This window comes from Corvus brachyrhynchos, unplaced genomic scaffold (assembly GCF_000691975.1).
Source record: "Corvus brachyrhynchos isolate BGI_N302 unplaced genomic scaffold, ASM69197v1 scaffold59, whole genome shotgun sequence".
Classification (NCBI taxonomy): Eukaryota; Metazoa; Chordata; class Aves; order Passeriformes; family Corvidae; genus Corvus; species Corvus brachyrhynchos.
The window spans coordinates 3,080,915-3,091,651 of NW_008246054.1; the positions used below are offsets into that span (position 1 = coordinate 3,080,915).

General features: G+C 51.5%; 1 protein-coding gene across 2 annotated transcripts in view; it reads right to left on the reverse strand.

Annotated features, from left to right (window-relative positions):
* Positions 1-9,887, reverse strand: part of OLFM1 (olfactomedin 1) — a 41,545-nt gene extending 31,658 nt beyond the window's left edge. Inside the window, exon 1 of one of the 2 annotated variants that reach the window (XM_017745572.1) lies at positions 9,883-9,887. Coding sequence is in view for 1 of the 2 variants with exons in the window: in XM_008642169.2 (XP_008640391.1) it covers positions 105-170 (66 nt within the window). In the remaining variant the exon portion in view is untranslated. Of the gene's footprint in view, positions 1-104; positions 721-9,882 lie in introns of those variants that run through there. The other variant, XM_008642169.2, reaches the window with a different exon arrangement.
* Between the last annotated feature and the right edge of the window lie 850 nt (positions 9,888-10,737).

A 10,737-nucleotide genomic window follows, 5' to 3' on the forward strand; every position in this document is an offset into this window, starting at 1 on the left:
TCTCCCGGCAGCTTTCTTCCGTGCTCTCGAGGTTTAGCAGAAAATGGCGTTGGGGAGAAAGGGAGAGGAGGAGGGGGAGTGGGGAAAGGAAGAGATGGACCTACTTGGGTGAGTTCTGTGCCCATCAGGATGAGGAAGCAGAGGGTCAGCAGCTTGCTTGCCGGTTGCATCTCTCGCACCCCGTTCTAGGCACCTCGCATACAGATCACCTCCGGGCGAGCCTCCCCTGCGCCGTCCCCGAGCCTCGCTGCCTCCTCACTCCTTTATTCTTATTAATATTTTAATTTTAAAAAAAATTAAAAAAAAATATAGACAACAAAACGCGATTAAAAAAAAAAAAAGCCCTAAAACCCAAAAAATCAGCCTGATTTTGCGGGTGGTGCTCAGCACCCTCGGGAAGCGATGCCAGAAATCTGCTCAGCAGAGCCTTCACTTTGCATATTTATTGGGATCCCAGTTTCTCTCCTCTGCTCTCGGTGCTGACTGTCTGGTAATTTATTTAATTTTTTTTTTTTTAATGGCTCCCCTGCTCCAAAGACATTTGCGAAGAGAAATTCAGCGGAGCACGCAATGATTATCTCTGCTATTGCCAAAAGTTTGCCTGGAAAAGGGGGGTGATGGGGAGAGGACAGGGATTTAAAAAAAAAAAAAAAAAAAGGAAAAAAGAAAGGAATTGGTAGGGCTGGCTACTAGCAGGGGATGGCTGTGGAACAGGATGTGACATCAAGTAAGGCGGGGGAAATTTAACTAAACACGGCAAAGGGAGAGGGGGAAAAGCAGCCGCGGGAGCACCGGTGAGGCTGCGGGGACCCCGCGGGGAGCAGGGGGTTAAACCCATCCTTAACCCCATCCTTAACCCCCTCCTTAATTCCATCTTTAGCCCCGTTTTTAATTCCCTCTCTAACCCCCTCCCCGCCCTCCCCCGATCTCCGGGGATCCCTCAGAGCAGCGGGAGGGTGCCCAGGGATCTGATCCCCCCCAAAATACCAACCCCAAACTCCCAAACCAACCCCCCGGGGAGGCTCCGAGCTCCATCCTCTGCCAGGCTCAGCTCCAGAGGAATTTCAGGCAGCGGGAGGATGTGAGGATCCTTTGTCACAGAGCATCCTCACCTGCAGGTGGGTGCCCCAGGGGCTGCGGGCAGTGCCCACCCCACACTGGGTTCTTCCCCTCCCCAAGGGGCTGCTTCTCCCTCATTTCTCTCTCTCTCACACCCCTCTGCGTGCTTTCCAAACCCCAGTTTCTTCCAGGAGCTCATAAATGTTATGAAATCTTCTTGTGTGCAGTGCTGCAGGTGAAAAGCATCACCCCCCTGCTCCAGAGATCGTCTTTCAGTGATTATTTAATAACACAACAGAAATTCCTTGCCCACAATTAGCAGAGGCCCCACAAGAGGATTTCCCCCGTTGATTACTCCAGGGTTTCTTCACCTGGAGCCCTTGGGACTGGAGCAGGACATGGGATCTCTGTAGGGATGAGCTGACACGGGGCCCTTTCCTAATCCTGGGATCACAGAATTCAGCAGGGACCAGGAAATTTGCAGCATTGTGACTGAGCCTCTGTGGGGACAAATGGCTGAAAACAAACTGGAAAAAGCTTTCTGCATGTTCCCATGAGCAAATATCCAAGGGAAAGTTGTCCCAGCCCTCCTAGGAGGGTCCTAGCAGCTCCAGATGGGAAATCATCCCATCCCTTTACAGTGAGCTTGGAACAGGCAGCCCAGGGAGCAGCTATGGGGAGCTGGAATGTCTGACTATCCCACAGAGATCCCCCCTGAGACACTCCCCTCAGCACCTGCCTTTAAGGTTGATCCTCTAGAGCCCATAAAAGCTGAGGGCTTTTAAAAAAAGCATTAAACTCCTCTTGACTTTATGAAGAGCAGCACAACGAGGCCAAAAGCATCAGTGGAGCGACAGGGTTTGAACACCTCCTCCCCTGGCACCTCGGGAGGTGTTTGATTACCACAGGCAGGGATCACAGGAGGGCAAAAAAAATTCCCAAAATTCAGAGGAAGGAGGAGGAGTAGCGAGTTCCACGTGCCTCTGTGGGGATTTCTCTGTTTAAAGTGCCTTCAAAACCCACCTGAGCAGCTTCTCATTAACCCACGAGGCAGAGGCAGCACGGGGCTGATGCAGCTCCAGAGGCTCCAGGTGCAGCTGGAGCTCCCAGGGCTGAAAATAGATCAGGGAGAGGCAGAAGGCAGCAATGAGAGCTCCCTTCACACAAAAATGTTCAACAAACGAGCTCAACTTCACCTGAAATTGTTGTGCCCATGGAGGGTGCTTTCAATTTGGGTGGTTTAGACCTCAAAGAAGAAACCCCACCTTGTTTTCCGCAGACAAGGCTCTGAAATGAACTTTTTCCAAGGCACCAACTGCATATTCCCAAAGGGGAATCCCTTTTTTCCCCCCTCCTTTGGTTTTGTACATATCCAGTTTTATTGACCTTCATGGCTTGCACTCGGGCAGAAGCATCAGCCCTGCAATTTGTTTAATTTATTCATCTTTTGAAGTATTTCTGAATTTGTGTCAACAGCCTCATGATCGAACTGGAGCTCCAGAGGGTGAGGCCCTGCCTGGTCCTTCCTCCAGGGAAGAGCCCTGCCCCAGGGAGCTCCGCTCCCAGGACAGAAATCAGAGAAACCAAGAGAAATAAACGGCAAAAAAAAAATTGCCCAGTGGGAGCACAGCTCAGATCTTTTGATTCCCACAGTGTCTTCCCCAGACTTTGAAAAGTACCTCCTCGAAATTTGGAAGGAGTTCAAGGTCTGGAGAACCTCTGCCCATGGAGTGCGACTAAAGAGGCTCCGGCTTTTTCCCCGGGAAAAGGGAGGGCTGGGAGGAGGCTGCCTGGGGGAAGCTTTCTGTACATGAAGGCTCTTTTATCTCCTTAAAAAAAAAAAAAAGAAAGAAAAAGGCAAAGCGAGAGTCCACAGTTTGGAGTAGAAATAGGGCCTGCGTTTTTTTTCTTTCCCTCAGGGGAGGAAAATCAGGCTGTGAAATAACTCAGCTGAAGGCACAGTGCCCTCTGCACCAGTTAAACCAGAGCCAGGAGCTGCATCCCTGCTCCTCCAGAAATGAAGGGAGAGGTTCCTCCCATGAAACTCTCGCTGTGTGATGGAGGAGAGGAGAGAAAAGCACAGCTGCTTTCTCTTCTTGATGGATAGGATGAGGAGCTTTGCTCTCCAGATCCTGCTGTCCTCTGGAGCAGCTGCCAGGACACAGAATGGGACAGCAGGGGACATCAGGGGATAGCAGGGGAGGGCAGGGGACAGCAGGGGACATCGGGAGATGGCAGGGGACAGCAGGCAGCCCCTTCCTCTGTGCTGGGAACCTGCAGAGCCTTCCCCTGCTCATCACTCCTGGATGGAGTTTGTCCCCTCCCAGGTCTGCTGGCTCTCCTGATATTCTGATGGAGCTCCTTCAAGGGCTGCCCAGTGCTGAATTGATTTTCCAAACAGACCCAAAGCATCGATCCCTTTGTCAGAAACATGTCAGGGCTGCCAGGCAGGAGCATCAATGTCATGGGGCCTCAGGGTATGTGACAGGAGGACTCGCTGCAAGGAGCCCTCTGGGAGCTCTCATTCCACACATGGGGATGGTTTGGCACAATCTGACCCTGGGGGACTGGGAAATGCATCCCTGAGGAATTCAGAGCTGTGTGATCCCCCCAACAGCCCATTCCATGCAGGTGGGCTCAGGGATGGGCACAGGCCGTGGCTCCTGGCAGAGCTCCCTGTGCTGAGCTCTCTCTCTGCTCCTGGGGGCTGTTTTCACCCACAGGATCCTCCTGCCAGAGCCTCCGGTGCCTGGGGTTGTCCCTCCTCACCTTCACCACCACAGGAGAGCCTCTGGACATGCACAGAGCATGAGGATGGCATGGAAAAGTCATGGATTAGCCAAGGCAGGAAGGTGACAACACCTCCAGGTCCTGAAGAGAGTTGTTAGGAGGGAAGGAGCTGAGGTAAAGCTCAGGATCCACCCATACCCTGGAGCTCAGCAATTTCAGCTGATTTTAGGCAAATTCCACAGATTTATCACCTTCTCTTGGACCTGATCTCTTGGTTTGGGGTTAGACAAAGCCACTTCCATGCATTTTCACTTGGTCCCTCAGCACTGGGGATTCAAACTGCCCCCAAAAGGGGCAGTGGGGATGGGAATGAAAAGCAAGGTGCATACCCAGCTCTGAAATCATGGCATGGGGGTTTATTTTTAAAGCCAACATCTCTCATTCTGTGCAGCTCTTCACCTCCCTGCTCAGGAGTGGGCTGAGGAGCAGACACTGCCAGACTTCAATTTATCCACCAAAGCTTCAGGGAGAGCGAGGGAGAACAGGTCAGGATGCAGGAGTGTGCACAAGGAATGGCAAAAGGAATAACACAGGAAACGGGGAGGAGCAGGAGGCAAAGGGCAGGAAGGGAACTGGAAAAGGCAGAACTAAAGGCGAGAGAAAAACCAAACCTCGTCCAGGCTGGGTTTTTTTGAGGAGTTGTCTCTGTTTGCTGCACTGAATCAGAGCGTGGCTGGTGGGGAGGATGGGGGGATGTGGGAGGCAGCCTTGGTGACATCCAGCCTTGGTGACATCCAGGCTCTGATTTCTGGGAGCTGCTGAATCCTTTCCCTTTGCCACAGGAAGCCTCAGCAACCCCCTGCTCTCAGCACCCCTGCCCCGGGCAGGGACAGATCTGTCACACTCCTCTCCCTGTCATTCACCTGGAATTCCCCCTTTTCCCGATGCAAACAGATCCTTCCTTTTGTCCCAGTGACTTCCCAGCCCTTCCCAGGTGTATCCCGGCTTTCCAGATGGTTTCACAGCCAATTCCATTAGCACCGCTGTGCTTTCCTTTGCTCTCTGCTACTCTTGTACTTTTCTCTCCTCATCAAGTGCTTCAGTCCGAGCCTCACAGCTGGAAATTTTGTTTTTGCTGCTTCTGAAGAGCAGAATGCTGCTTTTCCTGGGCTTTTCATTATCCAAATAATTCAAGGACCTAAGCAAAGGAGATGAAACCCCACATCAGGCAGACCTGAGCGGTCTGAGGCAGTTCCTCTGCAAACATCCCCTCCCTGCCTGGCACTTTAAAGTTGTTTTTGCACCTTGGAAAGCAAATGAATTCCACACTAGCAGCTTTTAAAGGGTTTGCAGCCTCCCAGCAGCCCTGAACGCACACAAGGATCATCATCACCGTAACAAACTCTGCTGCTCAAGCAGCACCACCAGCGAATTCCCAGATTTTTTTGGCACCTGGAGGGAATCCACACATTTTTGTATCAACAAATGGGGTCAAGGAGGATCAGAACTGACAGCAGAGCCTCAGAGAGCTCGAGTCACCCAGGGTGATCTCTTCTAAGACAGCATTAAAGGGGAACCCCTTGCTTGGGAGAGATTTCTGTGGGAAAGGTGAGGCTCGAGTGATTTAGCAGAGTTTACCTCTTTATTTGTGGTGCACAGATGAGAGGCTGAGTGCTCGCTGTGCTCTCTGAGTTTCCATGGTATTTCTGGAGGGCAGCTCTTGGGTGGAGAGCAGGATTTGGTGCCACTCGAGGTTCTGCCTTCTCAGAGGTTTCCTGAGTAGTGGAAAGGTGCAAAAAGCCACAGATTACAAAGAAAAGAAAATTAAAAAATTAAAAATATGACCAATAATTCCCGAATTTCCAGAAGTTCAAAGCTCAAAGGGAGGAAAGTGCAGAGAGCAGCTTCTGTTGCTAAAACCCCAAGTTCACCCTGGTTTGGAATCAGCTTTTCAGCCAACTGCCGAGAACTTTGGAGTAAACCTCATCCTTTCCCAGGGCCCAGATTGCATATACCCCAAAATGTTTTTATTTAATTTGAGCCCACATTATGCTGCCTGCATATGGTGACACACACATTTCATTTTATGGAGCAGATGCTGCTTTGCTGTTGAGGCTGTGATGTACTGAGTGCATTATAGCATCGTTTGGGCCGGGGGAACTGCAGTGTTTTCTAACTCTGATTAGCCTTAATTTGAAACCTGATTTCCTGAGGAAATGAAGCCTGTGGCATCCCACTCTGGATGCACACCCGTGGATGCCTTGGGTCCATTTGCTTGGCCATCATTCTCCTGGTTTTTTTCAGTGCTCCAGGGCCTGTTTCAATGGAATAGGGGAAAATCCAGTTTGCTTCTCTCCCAAAATGACTTCATGTGGGAGATTAGGTTTACAGTAGAGGTTCGTGAGTCCGGGGAAACTGAGCTGACCCAGCACTTTCCCCTAAACCACCCCTGGAAATGAATGAGATAAGGGTAGGAAGCACCCAAGATGCATCAGTCAGGCTGAATTCTGCTCAACCCAAGGCCAAAAAGCCCAGCTCAGTTTTAGTTAGGAGCTGATTAAAGTCTGGAAGGGATTTCAGCTTTGCTGACCTCCCTGCTGGCTCATCCTCTGCTTCCCAGTTCATTCCACAGACACCAGCTCCCCTTCCAGCAGTGAGGATGCTGCTCCCAGGCAAACCTAAATCCTGGGATTTGTTATTTAACCCCCCCTGCTGATTGCACCCGCTCCCGTTTGCAGCTGATTTCCAGGGAATCAGCAGAGCTCTGCCAGGAGCCAGCAGGGCACAGCTGTGTCTGCAACAAACGCTGGGAGCACCGGGAGCAGAATTCCTGCAGCTGATGCTGATGCTGGGGCTCTGCACTCCCCTGGTGCTTCACAGCCAAACATCTCAAAAGAAAAAGCATCACCCACCCTCCAGCTGGCACAAACTGGAGCTTGGCCCTTTTTTAAGGGACCAGCCATGGTGGCATCTTCACTCCACGGATCTCCAGAGCTTAAGGCAAAGTTTAGGGAATATTTTTGTGGGCCAATACCACGAGTGGGTCTGTGGCAGGACAAGAAGGACCCTGCAGGAGCTCAGCTGTGCCCACCCCAGCAGAGCCCATGCCCAGGATGATGCCAACATCCCCGAGCCCTGGACAGCCCCAGATTCACAAACTCTGCCGGGATCCAGTGCCAAAAATGGCCATGAACAGCACTTAGTGATGCATAATATATGAAAATGGCTCATGCTGAGCTTTTAGATGGAGAAGTGGTTTTTTTTCCTCTTAATACTATTATAACATTCTCCTGCATCCATGGAAGCACCATCATAAATATTTAAAAGGAGGTTGAAAAGACCCAGCCTGTGAGGTTTGAATATTTATGGCCACCAAACCCTTGACCTTTAGATTTAGGGTGCAGCATACATAAACCAGCCTTATTTAACTCTACACCACAGGTTGCCTAGGGATCAAATCCGAGCTGAAACCCTGGAAGCATTTAGCACTTTTAAGGTTTCTAGTGGTAAACAGAGTGCCATAAATAGGGACTTCAGGCAGGGAGAGGAGGGGGGCGCAAGGCTGAGCACAGGGCTGGGACTCCCAAGGCACAAATTCCCCGTGAGCCTCGATTTTGCAGCATCTAAAGCAGAGTGAAAAACAGCAACAGGAGAAATGAACAAAAGGTGGTAAATGCAGAGAAAAATGAAGTATCAGTGATAACAGGAATCACTTGGTTTTGGGGTTTCCTCCAGCCAGTTCTGCTGCTGTGGGTTTGTCCCATAAAACACAGCCGGGTGTGCTCAGCCAAATCCAGGTCTCAGCGCCTTCATTCAGGATTTTCCAGCAGCCCCAGTGCTGTTGAATGCTTCAATCAGAGCCAATCAGAGATTTTCAGAGCCCCTGTGCTTCCCAGCTGGCGTGGAGTTGTTATTTGTTCCATTTTTTTGGGAGAATTATGACTCACGCACAGTGTTGTTGACTTAAAGCCTCGCATTCCCTCTGCTCAGCATCCCAGCGCTTTCTTCCTCAAAACCTCTGCCTGAAACAGAGCTGATCCCACCCTGGACAGGGATAAAAAGTGGAACTCTGTTCCTCTGCACCCCAGAAAATTCCCCACAAAGTGAGCAGGTGATGCTGGGACTGGTAGGACAAAGGCAGGAGCTGCTGGGAGCCGGGGCTGGACTCACAGCAGATCCGAGTGGAGGTGCGGCACAGGGAATGCACAACATCCATGAATTTCTGGCTGTTTGTTTGGTTAGGGTAAGTCAGGAGTCTCTCAGAAGCCCTTCAGATCTCTTTGCAGGCAGGAGTTTGAAACGGTCCTCTGATGTATTTGCATATTTAAAAATAAGAGGGAGGCGAGGAGCTGAAAGGGAGGAGCTGGTGCAAGGCAAGGGCTGCCCTGCAGACCCCAGAAAGGGAGCACCTGCTGAAATCACATCCAAACTACAGGAAAAAACAAAATCTGTGAACTTTTAATCCATTTTTGTTCATTCTTGGCCTAATCCTGCCCCTTTTTTCTTTTTTTCCCCTCACGATTTCTGTGGTTTTTCCTCCAGGAGCGCGCAGCAGGGCTGGGGCTGCAGGTGTGAGCGGTGGGATTTTGGCAGCTCCTGCTTTATCTGCACCCTGTGTGCCCGAGCCCACATGTGGAACAGCCAGGGATGAGCAGGGAGCAAGGCTCCAGAGCTGGTCACAGCTTGATGGGGCTGGTGGCAAACGCTGGTGGCTCCGTTTGGATTGTCACACTCTGAACTCAGGGACACCAGACGGGCACTGCTCGGATGCCACCTCCAGCCCTCGCTTTGCAGCTGAGGTTTTGTGCGTTCTGCCCTCTTTCCAAGTACAATTTTCCCATCCAGCCAGTGGCCAGGGATAGTCAAGGGGGCAATGTTCTGCCCTCTTTCCAAGTGCAGTTTTCTCTTCCAGCCAGTGGCCAGGGATAGTCAAGGGGGCAAATGTTCTTTTAGGGCTTTCCTGGTGACGAGGTTTTGCACGATCTGCTGCTCCTGTGCCACAGTGCCGGATTAATTACAGTGCTAACGAGTGTCTACCAGGTGCCTGTCACAAATTATCTGTGGAAACTGGACAGCACTTTCCAGACGTTCCCAGTTTCGTTCTCTGGAACTGCTCCTGCTGCTCCATTAGCTGGAAAATAAACAAACCCACAGCCAAGCTGGCTGCGTGCCCGCTGCTGGGAACCTGCTGGAAAAGGAGGAAGATCCAATATTGCAATTAATAGGTCCACTGGGGTGTTTTGAGGAGTGTTCCAGTGTCTCCAGCCCTGTGTAATGGGTTCAGTGCCGCCTTTCAGACCCAGCCAAGAGCTGCTGGGGATAACCCCTGCGCTTCCCAAGCTCGCTCCCCGTGGAGGCCCACCAGGATCTGCCTTTCTCCTCCTGTTAACGTCCTCCCAGGACTGCTGACAGCTTGAGGGGTTGCAAGGGGAAGCAGGGACAGATGGCTCCACTCTTCCCATCTCATTTCCTCGTGGAGACACCAACTCAGAGAAGCCTTTTGCCATCCCAAGCCCCGACTGAAAATCCCTTGGTGCACAACCTATAGGTGCTCAAAGGCTGGAGCCTTTCACTTGGGTCTTTCAACCCAACCCCTAGGGTTCTTTTTTTTAAGGAAATAACCTTAAAATCCCTCTCCTTCTCTCCAGTTTGGATGGTGCCAGGGTTCCTGGGGGTGGAGCTGGCACAGAGGCGAGGCGGCTGCTTGTCCTTGCTTCCCCAGGAAACTCCTGCCTGCCAAAGCAGCCAGCGATGGTTCCTGCAGCCTGGGGAGCCACAAAGACAAACCACAATGATGATTTTTGTGTGGAAATAATCGGGAGATGCCCAGATGGGAAGAGCTGTGTGGATCACTAAAGGATTTAGTGGGTGTAGGAAAGATTGCTGTGGGAATGGCTGTAGGATGCAGAGAAACCTGTTCTGGCTTTTGGGGGATTCAAATTGTTGGGGTCCAGCTCTCATTTGGGGTGAAAAAGGCAAAGATAATAGGTGGAACCAGACCTGTTTATGTCACTAAAGGATCTGTCCCTCTCCTGGTGCTTTTGGGAGCCTCTTTAATAAACTTTGCAGAGGGAAACGTTTCCTCAGAGCCACCCAAGGTGCGCTGGGGAATCTTTGGCCCAGGAGAATTTGGGAATGTTCCCACTGTTCCCTTGTGTGTTCAGCAATCCTGTCTCCTGTTCCTGCTGTTTGTACAGGATTTCTTTCACTCCATCCCCATCCCTGAGCCTGCTGGGCTCCACGGCAGGGAGGGAGCTCAGGGAATCGCATCGCTCCCTGGGCATCCCTCCCTCCCCACCTGCTGTCCCAAGGTTTGTGGTTTCGGTGCTCCAGCTCCCTGAATTTTCCTTGCCTGCCTGGAAAGGGGCAGGGATGGAGTTAAGGCAGGAAGGGGAAGGTTATGTCCCTCATCAAAGCCAAGCTTTCGGGCGTTTGGCTGGGAGCAGTTTGTGGGCACTGAGCACAGTAACGAGGCTGCTGCTGTTTATTGTGCAATGATCGCTTCAAACCCTCTCCTTTTCCTCTTCCCCTCGCTCCCTTATAACCCAAATGGAGCCATAAAAATCCAGCCTGAGGGGGACAAATAATTCCCTTTAAAGTTTATCCCTGGGCCTGGTCTCCTGCTGGTGGAAAGCTGCATGGGAGCATCACAGCTTTTCTGCACTGCCTGAGGAGGGGGAGCAGCCCAGGGACGCCCCAAACCTCTGCTGCCACCCTGCCCGGGGTGCCAGGACCCCCAGGTGGGACCTGAAAAGCTCTGAAGGTCATTTCAGAGCAATCCCAGCCAAGCCACCTGCCAAAACCTCTCCAGTCTGACGCTGGGCCTGGTTCCCTTCCCTGTCCTCAGGGAGAATAAAGAGCCAAGGCCATGAAGGGAGCTAAACTGTTGTTTTCACTGGCTCAGAGGCACTGCAATAGCCGTGTTTTTTAAAATTTAAATGCTTGCAT